Source organism: Girardinichthys multiradiatus, chromosome 1 (genome assembly GCF_021462225.1).
Source record: "Girardinichthys multiradiatus isolate DD_20200921_A chromosome 1, DD_fGirMul_XY1, whole genome shotgun sequence".
Taxonomy (NCBI): Eukaryota; Metazoa; Chordata; class Actinopteri; order Cyprinodontiformes; family Goodeidae; genus Girardinichthys; species Girardinichthys multiradiatus.
In genome coordinates, this window is record NC_061794.1 from 18,511,773 (window position 1) to 18,526,595 (window position 14,823).

A 14,823-nucleotide genomic window follows, 5' to 3' on the forward strand; every position below is an offset into this window, starting at 1 on the left:
TCTTATTTTCTAGGTTCTTCAAAGTAGCCACCTTTTGCTTTGATTACTGCTCCGCACACTCTTGGCATTCTGTTGATGAGCTTCAAGAGGTAGTCACCTGAAATGGTTTTCACTTCACAGGTGTACCCTGTCAGGTTTAATAAGTGGGATGTCAAAGCCTTATAAATAGGGTTGTGTCCATCAGTTGTGTTCTGCAGGAGGTGGATAAAGTACACAGCTGATAGTCCTACTGAATAGACTGTTAGAATTTGTATTATGGCAAGAAAAAAGCAGCTAAGTAAAGAGTGGCCATCATTACTTTAAGAAATGAAGGTCAGTCAGTCCGAACAACTGGGAAAACTTTGAAAATGTCCCCAAGTGCAGTCGCAAAAACCATCAAGCGCTACAAAGAAACTGGCTCACATGAGGACCGCCCCAGGAAAGGAAGACCAAGAGTCACCTCTGCTGCGGATGATAACTTCATCCGAGTCACCAGCCTCAGAAATCGCAGGTTAACAGCAGCTCAGATTAGAGAACAGGTCAATGCCACACAGAGTTCTAGCAGCAGACACATCTCTAGAACAACTGTTAAGAGGAGACTGTGTGAATCAGGCCTTCATGGTAAAATAGCTGCTAGGAAACCACTGCTGAAGACAGGCAACAAGCAGAAGAGACTTGTTTGGGCTAAAGAACACAAGGAATGGACATTAGACCAGTGGAAATCTGTGCTTTGGTCTGATGAGTCCAAGTTTGAGATCTTTGGTTCCAACCACCATGTCTTTGTACGGCGCAGAATAGGTGAATGGATGGACTCTACATGCCTGGTTCCCACCGTGAATCATGGAGGAGGAGGTGTGATGATGTGGGGCTGCTTTGCTGGTGACACTGTTGGGGATTTATTCAAAATTTAAGGCATACTGAACCAGCATGGCTACCACAGCATCTTGCAGCGGCATGCTATTCCATCCGGTTTGCGTTTAGTTGGACCATCATTTATTTTTCAACAGGACAATGACCCCAAACACACCTCCAGGCTGTGTAGGGTCTATTTGACCAAGAAGAAGAGTGATGGGGTGCTGCGCCAGATGACCTGGCCTCCACAGTCACCGGACCTGAACCCAATCGAGATGGTTTGGGGTGAGCTGGACCGCAGAGTGAAGGCAAAAGGGCCAACAAGTGTCAAGCATCTCTGGGAACTCCTTCAAGACTGTTGGAAAACCATTTCAGGTGACTACCTCTTGAAGCTCATCAACAGAATGCCAAGAGTGTGCGGAGCAGTAATCAAAGCAAAAGGTGGCTACTTTGAAGAACCTAGAATATAAGACATATTTTCAGTTGTTTCACACTTTTTTGTTCAGTATATAATTACACATGTGTTAATTCATAGTTTTGATGTCCCCCAGAGACGCTGAGCATCCGATGGGCGGGACAAAGCCCAGAATTTTTGCTTCGCTATTGAACTCACTGTTTAAAGCTGTTGATAGTGAACAAAAGTTGAGTGCGTTAGAGCACATATTTAGTCAATGACATGTACACACAACAGTATATATTTGATCACTTATTTTTCTTTAGGGGAAGCTGAGCTTCCCTTGCAGTCTTAGAGCAATCGCCATAGATAGAGAGAGAGAGAGAGAGAGAGAGAGAGAGAGAGAGAGAGAGAGAGAGAGAGAGAGAGAGAGAGAGAGAGAGAGAGAGAGAGAGAGAGAGAGAGAGAGAGAGAGAGAGAGAGAGAGAGAGAGAGAGAGAGAGAGAGAGAGAGAGAGAGAGAGAGAGATAGAGAGATAGATAGATAGATAGATAGATAGATAGATAGATAGATAGATAGATAGATAGATAGATAGATAGATAGATAGATAGATAGATAGATAGATAGATAGATAGATAGATAGATAGATAGATAGATAGATAGATAGATAGATAGATAGATAGATAGATAGATAGATAAACAGGCAGAAAATCTCATTACGAGTCAAAAAGAAGGACCAGTCTGTCAAACCAGGTTGCTGTGATTCCAACTTATTCCCATCCATCCATCCATCCATCCATTGTCTTCCGCTTATCCGAGATCGAGTCATGGGATATATATATATATATATATGGTTTGACAGACTGGTCCTTCTTTTTGACTCATAATGAGATTTTCTGCCTGTTTATCAGTGTTACAGCAAACCGATGTGTCGACTGGTGGCAGAACACCGGAATTACCTTCGGTTCTAAATAAGGCTTTAATAAATAACTATAAACATGTTCACAAAGTTTTTACCTTGGGTCTTTCTAGATGCAGCAAGCTGCCGCTTTACTCTGCATTTAACCCATTCAAACTTACTCTATTCGCATGGTACATTCCTGTTTGAGAGAAGTCAAGGTATGCGTAAGAAACAGCACCTCCTAGACTCACAATTTGTGATGTTCGCAAAATTAGATGCCTGTTTGGGAATATTACAGAAAAATTGCTAATTTTTCATTTAACTACTCCTTTTTGTTTTTCATGTCTTGTTCCTGATAAGAAAATTCAATTACCAGAATATGCACGGATTTAAAACCCTTGTAACCCTTGTAAAAATATGCTGTAATAATACTAAAGTACTTTAAATAAAAATACAAAATAAAAAAACAACAAAAAACCTCACACATAATGCCATTTTTAAAATTTTGGCAACCCAACTACAGTCATATTCAATAAATTACAATATGTGCTCCAATGAGGCTTGTTTGTCAGAGTATTTTTTGAAAATAACCAAAACATACCTTTCAAAATGCCCACATTTCTGTGTTAAAAAGCTTTTTTATTGGTGTGATGTAATATTCTAATCTTAAATGTTGTGTTTTTATTAGCTGTGATCAGAAAATCTTCATAATTAACAAAAATAAAGTGTTGAAAAGATCAGTTTGTGTGGAGTTAATCTATATAAAGAGTTTCACTTATTGAGCTAAGTTACTGAAACAAATGAACTTTTCAACAGTATTCTAATTTATTGATTGCATCTGTAGATGGTTTTTTTTTTTCTAGCAGATCACCCAAACTTTTTTTGTGTGAATTATCAGAATTTTGTTGAGCAAACAGTTGTTTAGTACAACAAAATATTTTGTTAGATTCAGATATGTAAATGAATTCATATTTAAATCAACAAGAGACTTGGATGCAGTTGCACATGTGAGAAACTACATTAAAATATGCATTTAGATTATAGTTTTTAATTCTAATTATGTTTTTGTGATTTACTTTTTTTGCACTTTGATTAGAAATATGTTTAAGAATAAATTTAAGTAAGCTTATCTATTTATAGCATAAATCATAAAAACTTTAACACAAAGCGGAATAGAAGAACGGGAGCACACATCAAATACTTTTAAATGATTTGAGGTTTATTCTGCTCATTTTTAACAGTCTGAAGTTATAATGACAAGAGAACAAGCCAACATTCTACATCCAAGCGAGACTGGGACATGTAATATAATGAAATATGGAAATAATGAATGACAATAAAATCTGAGGGTCACTATATACAGAGTTTATATATTTATATACGTATAGAAAATTAAATGGCAATGACATTTACATTTTTTTCATTTTAATATCATATGGCATCTGATGAGAAGTGAGTCAGAATATGTCCAAATGATCAACCAGATCTAAACAGACACAATGTTATACTAGCAAGCTTATCTTTGTAGAAAAAAAGAACATCCAAGGTAGATTAATTAAATAAAGTATTGGTGATGATCTGGGATTATAGAGAAATGACTATTTTCTTAAATGTAAATGCACTAATGTGTGCACTTGTTTAATTTCAAATTTATCTCCAAATATTCATTTTTCTCATTTTTTTAAACCAGTGGTTCCCAAACTTTTCAGTTTCTAACCCATAGTTCTGAATATTGCTGTTTGATATACGCAAACATAACTAACATAACATAACTAATGACCCATTTACCGAGTATAGCGACAAGATAGCCTCGACAACTATTATACTATTTTTATCCATTTACAACTACAGATTTTATCTTTTTATTATAACTTTTAAGGTAAAAAAAAATTTTATAAGTAATTATTTTTAAGTGAAATTTAACGTGCTTTAGATATTTTAAAGACCACACACTTGGCATGTCAGAACCCACAGTGGGGTCCTGACCCCTACCTTGGGAACCACTGCTCTAAACAGATAAACATAGCTCTAATGTTTTGCAAATTGTAAGAAAATTTAAAAATCTGCAAAAGAAAGAAGCAATAAGATAGTTCTTAGACTGGACTGTTAAACAAAAGCTCTGTCTAAAAGAGAATCATACAGTACTTTGCAAAAGTATTGTTCATCTTTTACATGCATAGATGCTTAACCACAGACAGGTTAGTATTACATTTGGACAAACTAGAGCAGATAACTCACCTAGTTAGCAGTGTAGTTTATTATTAGTGAGCCCGTCTGTGGAAGACAGTGGTCTCCATGACGTTTAAGCACATCTGTTGATCAAATATTTTTCCTGCAGCACAATGGGAACAAGCCGATGGGTTCGGATCAGACACCTGCTGTGAGATGCAGCTCTTCATCTTAATTGATTTGTTTTGAACTCCAGTATGCCTGATAATACACCTTAAAACTTGCTTGACTCTTATGATGCCGCATATTCACAAAAAAATTCACAATCATGTTCAAACAACATAGTTTAACATTTTGGTCACATAAAAAATAATAATAAAATTGAATTTTGTTTTATTTTTCTGATACAACACCTACTGACAGTTAAGAAAAAAATTACGCAATTTATGAATGTCCCAAATTCTCTAAAAAAGTACCTTAAATGTTGAACTTAAATAAAGTGTTAGCTTTGAAGCCAAGCTTAAATGAAACAACTGGCAGCATTTTGAATCATACTAGATGCCGGCAGTGTTTGGGCTTAGCTAAGTTCTATTAAAAGGTTAGAAGAAGTTAATATCTTGCCTGCAGTGCCACAGTGGTTTATGCCAATGCTATTTTTAAATTATTTGCAGAGAATGGACCATGTAAAGCATTTCTGGGGAGAGTAACTAATTACGTTTGTGTCACCAGAGGTGCTTTACATTTTCCATTGTGTTTCACACAGGAAGGTCATTGATAGCACTGCCTCCTGCCTCTGCTTCCTATGTAAATAATCATTGGCTTCAAGGTAAATAACCTAATGCAAATGTAATGACAGTTTAAAGGATCATAACATACCTTCCATAAAATAACCAGCAGTTAATGTCAGCCTCCTGGACCAACTGATTGGGATCCATGCTAAATAAATACACCAGGATGGGTATCTACTGAAGGAAAGATATGAAAAGCTTGAAATTTTTTAACCTCAATTTAAAACAGCTGAACTATCCTTTTGTAGAACTGTATGTTCATCTGTGGGCTTGATGCTCAATTTCATGACTAAGATGTGATATCGATGGGAAACTACTTATACTCAGAATGGATTGGCTGCTTAATGATGTAACAATACTTCTAGCTTCCTTTGATTAATGAGACTGAAAAATAGACAATTTCATAACCACAGACTCACATCACCTTTTTTAATCTATCAAAAACCATTAACCTCCTACATGAAACATCCCCCAGTGATTTGCAGTTTTTCAGAAATGTAAATAGATACTAGGTGTGCTTTTTAACAAGTGCCTTAGCAAAGAAAAAAAAAGACGGTCAGTGCATGTCAGAAATGCGGTGCTAAAAGAACAACCATTTGTGTCCATGAGACTTTTAGTAAGAGGTGTAGGATCACTCTGCTATGTTTCCCTCGAGCTGAGTCTCAGAGCTTGTGTGGACAGCAGCAACTGGAGAAGCGGGCCTGAGTTCCTGAGGGCCCGAAAAGTGACACAACAGAGTTCATGGGGAGACGAGCTCTCCTCTCCTCTGTCTGTTCAGCGCAGGTTAAGGACTGGAGGAGTGAGACGCTTTGGACTATGTGTGTGAGGGTGCAGAACGCTGCAGAGGAAACGATACAGTTCACTTTTTGGCTATGTCCTCTTTCTTCAGAAGGATCTTCCGCTGCCAGGGGGCCAGCTTGGTCTCATCGTAGCCCATGGTCCGAAGTCGCTCCAGTTCCTGCTTCTCCTCAGTCTCCTTCGCCTGTTTGGCCTCCTGTTCTGCTTTTCTACATGGATCCAGGAAGCAAGGTTCACAAACAGTCAGTATTTTACTATAATTTTACTAAATATAATACAATAAACAAATACATTATTTTTACCTTTTTGCTGGCATATAAATACATTTAGTATTCTAGCTTGATTTTCTCGTGTTTTACTAAATAAATAAAAAGTACAGTCCTGGGAAAAAATAATTGCCCTCTTGCAATTTTTGGAGAGGCCTAGTAAATGCTGTGGCATGACCTTGAATAGACTGTGCATGCTTGCAAACTTTTGAATGTGGCTGATTTAAAACAATTCTGCACACTTAAAAGATGGATTGCCAGCTATCGCAAAAGCTTGCTAAAATTAGTTTGCCAATTTGAGAGATTTAAGTATGACAAAAACACAAAACGTTTTCATGCCACTGTACACTGCGCATCTTAACTCTGGTTTTATATTTTCAATATATCGTACATCATGTTGAATTTGCAGTAATCTTTTTACTGATCTGATACAGATATTGATGAGGCTGAGTTCAGAGCTCAGGTCAAATTTGTGTGTGACAAATACAGTCATGTTTTAGCACAAGACCTCTTGGGAACAAAACGTCTAGCCCTTTGTTGGTGCAAAAGCATCGTTTTATATCTGTGTTATGATTTGGTATTTTTAACAGATGTCATTCAAGAAATGGGTACAAATCTATTTTTGTGACGGGTTAGTAACAGTAAAGTGTATAAATTCCAATTTAAAATATGATTTATGTTGTGTAGACTCAGTACTGATAAAATATATAATAGATGAATTAAGTCGTTTAAAATATTCCAGTGATAATCTTCCAAAGCAGATGTTCAAATTTCCTCTTTTTGGACCATTTTTAATAGTAGACATTGTCAACTAGAAAAACATAACCATAAGCCAAATTGGCACTGAATTAGACAGAATGAATGCCAGGATAAACATTGATGAGCTGATGTCAATAACTTAAAGGAAATCCACCAAATTACTGATTCCTTTTAAGTTCCTTCTAAAAGGCTACAAGTTACAAAGTTCACACATGTAGGTGAGTGTGTAGCTCTAAGGTAGAGTTTTGGTTTAGTTTTCACAATATGTAGCTCACGGTGGACCATAAAACCATAGTCTGCATTAATCTGATCCCAACTTCTTACTGGATTGTTTGAATCACCGTAGTGTACCAGCTGTGTTAAAAGATATCCAGATGGGGTCTGGCAACTGCAACACTAGCTGAAATAATTGTTTTTATTTTAATAAATATGTTTGAAGTATGTGAGTAACATTTGTTAACTGCAATTTATATGATATAAGGTTATTATCTTCGATGGAAGGCTAAATCCACATTCACTGCCTGTATCCAAGTTTGCAAGAAGTGGGATTTAATTAGTTTTGTACCTTAATTAATTAGAATAATTTATTTTAAATGTTAAAATCATTAATGTACAGAGCAAACGGAACATCTTACCTTTTTTGTTCCCTGTCACATCAGGAGGTCAAAAACACGAGATAAAATGGTGTAAATATCTTGAAACAGAACAGGAATTGTACAAGTTACAGTAATAATATCATGCAGAGATCATCACATCCAAAAAGGTGAAGAAATACTATCAGAAGGATCTTATTTGACCAACTGAATTTTTCCTTTCAGATAAATATGAAAACATGTAAACCCTGGAGTTGGTCAGCAAACAAGATGATCTAAACAGATTTCTCACCTTCCACTGTCACTACTTCATGCTGCCTTATGAGGGCGCTTAACACATGAATGAGGGAAATTTGACAGAAATTTAACAATGCAAAGAAATAAAGTTGACAGAACTAATTAGACTAATTAGTTATCTTCTGTAACATGAACACTTAAACCTTACAGTAAGAGAATAAGAAAAATAATGGATTTTGTTTTTGGCCAGCATTTTTAAGAGACATGTACTAATTTAATTGTGTCTTCAACAAATGCAAAACCATTAATGGGGATCCACAAGGTTCAAGCATTGGCCCATTATTGTTTTCTCTTTGTGTATACAACCCAGGACAGGCTATTCCAAAATTTGCTTTTCAATTCTATGCTGATGGCTGTATAATTCACTCCAATATGCCTTTGGCAGAGTACAAGTAAAACTCAATTTAAAAAAACATTTAAAAATGGAATGGTCCAAAAATAGCATTGGTGTCCAATTCTAAATATTTAAGATCTTTTTAAAATTATAATAAATTGTCTTTTAAGAATATTTCTCATTGCTTTATAAAACCACTGACACTCCTATGAGGATTTTATTGAGATGCAGCAAGCTCTTTGAGAGAAATAACTTTAGTTTCTTCTCATTAAAACAGAAATTGATAGAATCAAGCTTTTTGCATATTGACTATATAGATGTTCCATATATAAATGCATCGACTCATTGTTTTTGCATATTAGATAATATGTTTTTGTGCACCGTGTTTTATTACTAACTGTTTATTGTCACTTATGATCTGGTCGGTACTCAGGTAAACTGTCCAGCCCTACACCCTCGTCGCCTTAGTCGCTGATTTGTGTTCATATTCAAAACCATTCTGAGTGAAATGCCTTCTTGTTTTTTAACCCTTTTGATGTATAAAAAAAAAATCACAATCTTTGTGAAGGTGACATTTTAGCAATTGGGGTTTCATGAGAGTCTGAAACAATCTTCAATCTGAACTTCATTTCCATGACTTTGTGTCATTGAATTATTTAAAGCCTTGATAAAGACACATTGCCAACTGTGTAATTTACTTTGTTGTGTGATCTTTATATTTGAACTGTGTTGCTACTGTCTTGGCCAGGTCTCCCTAGGAACAGAGATGTGTCATCTTAATGGGACACAGCTGAAAAATGCATAGAAACCAATAAATGGTTAAGCACCGAATACAATGGCATTTCACAGAGGTTCTTTGATGGCACAACAATGAAGGTTGCACTTAATTTCATTAAGAAATCTGCGAAGTGAACCAGCTGCATCTTAGTCTAAGAAACATTACCAGAATTAATGTGTGGGGAAAACAGTAAAAATAACTGCCTTATTACTCACCTCTCCTCATCCATTTTCTTCTTCATCATGTCCCTCCTCCAGGCTGGCATTGAAGCTAGGCGCTTTGCTTCCTCTTCAGCCTGTGAGGAGATAGAGCGGGTCCGAGATGGGGGCAAAAGTGGGGACCCAAATTGATCAGTTGAGGCATATAAACTCTAAATGTATAGCTCATACCCCCCAAGTATTTAAAATCATCAATTACATTATTTGCCATGCTTAATATGTGACCAAATACATCTGAAATTCATCTGTTTTTAAATGCAAAGCTTTCTCTGTCTTAATATGATGAAGTCATGATATTTTTATTTTTATGGCTATAGCTGAAAATTCTAAGAAAAAAACAGTAGATATCTCAAACCTATATATTAAACATAGTTAACTGCAGATTTAAGGTGGCTTTAACATTAACATTGTCAAAAGTGGTAAATAATAAACATCCATCACAGTCAGTCGGTGGTGATACTGAAGTGTACAGTGCAGATATATCTACTGGTGAATCCCTGCTCCGTGCTGAAAGAGCAGGCATACACCTACAGGGAGAAACTGTGATGAAACATGAATCCAATCTTTCTGTCTATCCATATTAGACGAGTATAATTTCCTAACAAAAAACCTTTATAAAAGAGAAATACTCAACAAAGGACCCCCTTTAAACAGTTGGATAAATTTTCAGAAGCAAACAAACCTAACAATGTCTATTATCTGTCTTTTTGTTAGGAGAATGTTTTCAACGTGCACCTAATGTAACTGGATCCTTTTTTCTCTTTGCGTCTGTAACAGAGGGTGGAACAGGAGGAGAAAAGAGGGCAGCAGTGTTAGATTTCTTATCTTTGCCTGAGATACGTTACCCCTTTCTTTCTCAATCCTTTTACTCAAGGATTTCACTACAGCTATGATGAATCCAGGAAAGATTATCTGCCCCGTGAATATTTAATGACTCCCCTGGGAATTTCAGACCAACAAAAAAAAAGAAGTTGGCAGAAATCAGATTTTTTAAACTGATTTGAAATTAAATGAAATAAATCGGTCAAAAGTGAACTTGGTGTTAAGACTGGACAAAAGAAACTCACTGTTAATTTAACTTCATTTATGTAAAAGCCTGAACCCATCAGTCTATTCGAACTAGTGGTTTCACTTCTAATGTTCGTATTTCGCTCTATTAAGACTAGTATGTACATAAACTCACAGCCTGCATATACTAAAAAGAGTCTACTTGTCAACTTTCTAATGTTTAACCAGTAATACTGTAATTATGGTAATGTTAATGTTTGTCATTTGGTAATTTTTTCAACATGAGTCACATAGAAACTACAGCCTGCATTAGTGGTACCATTGATTATCTTGGGGTAACAGAAGGGCATAGCATTTTCATGCTTTCCTTATTTCTAAAATGTAAAACAATTTTGTATTTCTCTCAATCTATTTTCAATCCCTATTGGTCTTTGGCCCCACTATGTGGATTTCTTAGACGTAAGTCACAATGAAACCCATTAACCTGACTAGCATCTGGTACTATCAACAAAAAAAACTACTAACTGCACAAGGGAAACTATCAGTGTTGAACTTGAAAATGAATTGAGGCATTTGCAGATCATTCATATTTTGCTCCAGTTGAAGCAGACTTTTTTGCAATTTTTCAGAGTGATCTTCGTCTGTCTCTCTCTGTCTTTATCTTCGTCTATCAGAGTTTTTCTCTAGACTTTTTTTTTTCCTCATTTCTTATCTAGTAGTAAAGGAATATTATTTTTCTTAAGCTACTTGAAACTTGGGTTTGTCGGTGTAGGTGCCACATATGAGTCATCTTTCTTCGGATTTTATTTCATTTCCTTGAACCGCCACCTTAACGTGGTGTAGGGGTTTGAGTGCTCAAATGATCCTAGAGGCTATGTTGCCTGGGGCCTAAATGCCCCTGGTAGGGTCTCCCATGGCAAACAGGCTCTAGGTGATGGGTCAGACAAAGAGTGGTTCAAGAATCCCTCATGAAGAACAAAATATCGAGGCACGTGACGTCGCCGGGTACGGTGGAGCTGGGGTCCCACCCTGGAGCCAGGCCTGGGGTCGGTACTCGTCGGAGAGCGCCTGGTGGCCGGGTTGCTCCTCGCGGGACCTGGCCGGGCCAAGCCCGAACGAGAGACGCGAGGCCATCCCCCAGTGGGCCCACCACCTGCAGGGGGAACCGTGAGGGACCGGTGCAAAGAGGATTGGGTGGCGGACGAAGGTGGAGACCTCAGCGGCCCGATCTCCGGATGCTTAGGCTAGCTCTAGGAACGTGGAATGTCACCTCGCTGGGGGGGAAGGAGCCTGAGCTGGTGCGGGAGGTCGAGAGATATCGACTAGAAATAGTCGGGCTCGCCTCCACGCATAGCGTGGGCTCTGGAACCCATCTCCTTGAGAGGGGTTGGACTCTCTTCTACTCTGGAGTGGCCCACGGGGAGAGGCGGCGGGCTGGTGTGGGTTTGCTTGTTGCCCCCCAGCTCAGCCGTCTCGTGTTGGGGTTTACCCCAGTGGATGAGAGGGTCGTATCCCTGCGCCTTCGGGTTGGGGAGAGGTCTCTGACTATCATTTCAGCCTACGGGCCGAGTGGTAGTGCAGAGTACCCGGCCTTCTTGGCGTCCCTCTCGGGGGTGCTGGATAGTGCCCCTCCCGGGGACTCCATTATTCTGCTGGGGGACTTCAACGCCCCTGTGGGGAACGACAGTGACACCTGGAGAGGCGTGATTGGGAGGAATGGCCTCCCCGATCTGAATCCAAGTGGTTTTTTGTTATTGGACTTCTGTGCTAGTCACGGATTGTCCATAACGAACACCATGTTCAAACATAAGGGTGTCCATCAGCGCACCAGGACACCCTAGGCAGGAGGTCAATGATCGACTTTGTTGTCGTATAATCAGACCTTCGGCCGCATGTTTTGGACACTCGGGTGAAGAGAGGGGCTGAGCTGTCCACTGACCACCACCTGGTGGTGAGTTGGATCCGCTGGAGGAGGAGAAAGCCGGACAGACTTGGCAGGCCCAAGCGCATAGTGAGGGTCTGCTGGGAACGCCTGGCGGAGCCCTCGGCCAGGGATGTATTCAACTCCCACCTCCGGGAGGGCTTCGACCAGATCCAGGGGGATGTTGGAGACAGAGTCCGAGTGGACCATGTTCTCCGCATCCGTTGTCGATGCTGCTGCCCATAGCTGCGGCCGTAAGGTCTGCGGTGCCTGTCGCAGCGGCAATCCCAGAACCCGGTGGTGGACACCGGCAGTAAGGTATGCTGACAAGCTTAAGAAGGAGTCCTATCGGCTGTGGTTGGCTTGTGGGACTCCTGAGGCGGCTGAAGGGTACCGTGAGGCCAAGCGTGCTGCGGCCCGGGCTGTGGCAGAGGCAAAAACTCGGGCCTGGGAGGAGTTCGGTGAGGCCATGGAGAAGGACTACCGGTTGGCCTCGAAGCGATTCTGGCAAACCGTCCGGCGCCTCAGGAGGGGGAAGCAGTGCTTCGCCAACACTGTTTATAGTGGGGGCGGGAGACTGCTGACCTCGACTGAGGACATTATCGGGCAGTGGAAGGAATACTTCGAGGATCTCCTCAATCCTGCCATCACGCATTCCGTGGTGGAAACAGAGGCTGGGAACTCAGGGTTGGACTCTTTCATCACCCAGGCTGAAGTCACCGAGGTGGTTAAAAAGCTCCGCGGTGGCAAGGCTTCGGGGGTAGATGAGATCCGCCCTGAGTACCTCAAGTCTCTGGATGTTGTAGGGCTGTCATGGTTGACACGCCTCTTCAACATTGCGTGGCGGTCGGGGACAGTGCCTCTGGACTGGCAGACTGGGGTGGTGGTCCCCCTTCATAAGGGGGGGACCGGAGGGTGTGTTCCAACTACAGGGGGATCACACTCCTCAGCCTCCCTGGTAAGGCCTATGCCAGGGTATTGGAGAGGAGAGTCCGGCCGATAGTCGAACCTCGGCTTCAGGAGGAGCAGTGTGGTTTTTGTCCCAGCCGTGGAACACTGGACCAGCTCTATACCCTCTACAGGGTGCTCGAGGGTTCATGGGAGTTTGCCCAACCGGTTCACATGTGTTTTGTGGACCTGGAGAAGGCATTCGACTGTGTCCCTCGTGATGCCCTGTGGGGGGTGCTCCAAGAGTATGGAATCGGGGGCCCTTTATTAGGGGCCATCCGGTCCCTGTACGAGCGGAGCAGGAGTTTGGTCCGCATTGCCGGCACTAAGTCGGACCTGTTCCCGGTGCATGTTGGACTCCAGCAGGGCTGCCCTTTGTCACCGGTCCTGTTCATAACTTTTATGGACAGGATTTCTAGACGCAGCCAAGGGCCGGAGGCGGTCTGGTTTGGGGACCAGTGGATTTTGTCTCTTCTTTTTGCAGATGACGTGGTCCTGCTGGCCCCCTCTAGCCAAGACCTACAGCATGCGCTGTGGCGGTTCGCAGCCGAGTGTGAAGCGGCTGGGATGAGGATCAGCTCCTCCAAGTCCGAGGCCATGGTACTCGACCGGAAAAGGGTGGCTTGTCCTCTTCAGGTTGGAGGGGAGTTCCTGCCTCAAGTGGAGGAGTTTAAGTATCTCGGGGTTCACGAGTGAGGGAAGAATGGAGCGGGAGATTGACAGACGGATCGGTGCGGCTGCCACAGTAATGGGGGCGCTGTGCCGGTCCGTTGTGGTGAAGAGAGAGCTGAGCCGAAAAGCAAAGCTCTCAATTTACCGGTCGGTCTACGTTCCTACCCTCACCTATGGCCATGAACTTTGGGTCATGACCGAAAGAACGAGATCCCGGATACAAGCGGCTGAAATGAGCTTCTTCCGTCGGGTGGCCGGGCACTCCCTTAGAGATAGGGTGAGCAGCTTGGCCATCCGAGAGGGTCTCGGAGTAGAGCCGCTGCTCCTCCACATCTAGAGGAGCCAGTTGAGGTGGCTCGGGCATCTATACCGGATGCCTCCTGGACGTCTTCCTCGGGAGGTGTTCCAGGCACGTCCCACCGGGAGGAGGCCCAGGAGACGGCCCAGGACACGCTGGATGGACTATTTCTCTTGGCTTGCCTGGGAACGCCTTGGGCTCCCCCTGGAGGAACTGGAGGAGGTGTCTGGAGAGAGGGACGTCTGGGCGTCTCTGCTGAGTCTGCTGCCCCCGCGACCCGGTCCCGGATAAGCGGAAGACGACGAGTACGAGTACGAGTACTTGAAACCTATTATACATGTTTCTTTAGTAGTGAATCAATACAAAATAAAAACAGACATAAAATGTTTTTATATCTGATAAACTATTTGCTGCACTAGATGGTTCACTACATCTCTGGGGCCCTGTGAGAGGTCTTTGATGTTTTTGTTTTTGTGCCCTGAGCACCAACATGCAGAGGCATCCAGGAGGCATCCGACACCGATGCCCGAGCCACCTCAGCTGAATCCTCTCCATGTGGAGGAGCAGCGGCTCTACTCTGAGTTCCTCCGGGATGGCAGAGCTCCTCAACCTGTGGAGGAAGCTCATTTCAGCCGCGTGTTTCCGGGATCTCGTTCTTTCCGTCATGACCCAAAGTTCATGCCTATAGGTGAGGGTAGGAACGTAGACCGACTGGTAAATCAAGAGCTTCACCGCGGCGGTGGAGCAGGGGTTGAGCACGCAACCCATGTACAGAGGCCTTTGTTCTCGAAGTGGCTTTGAGTCGGGCCGTTGATGTTTACCGCATGTCTTCCCCCTCTCTCCATCCCAT

General features: G+C 41.7%; 1 protein-coding gene across 6 annotated transcripts in view; it reads right to left on the reverse strand.

The window, feature by feature from the left end:
- Positions 1-3,324: 3,324 nt before the first annotated feature.
- espn (espin) overlaps positions 3,325-14,823 on the reverse strand; it is a 60,869-nt gene continuing 49,370 nt past the window's right edge. For 3 of the 6 annotated variants that reach the window (XM_047370329.1, XM_047370320.1, XM_047370347.1), the window contains 3 exons: positions 9,124-9,203; positions 7,542-7,562; positions 3,325-6,090 (listed from right to left, as the gene is read on the reverse strand). In XM_047370329.1, coding sequence (XP_047226285.1) covers positions 5,943-6,090; positions 7,542-7,562; positions 9,124-9,203 — 249 coding nt within the window. In that variant the 3' untranslated portion in view covers positions 3,325-5,942. Of the gene's footprint in view, positions 6,091-7,541; positions 7,601-9,123; positions 9,204-14,823 lie in introns of all 6 variants that reach the window. The other 3 variants (XM_047370336.1, XM_047370363.1, XM_047370355.1) reach the window with 2 other exon arrangements.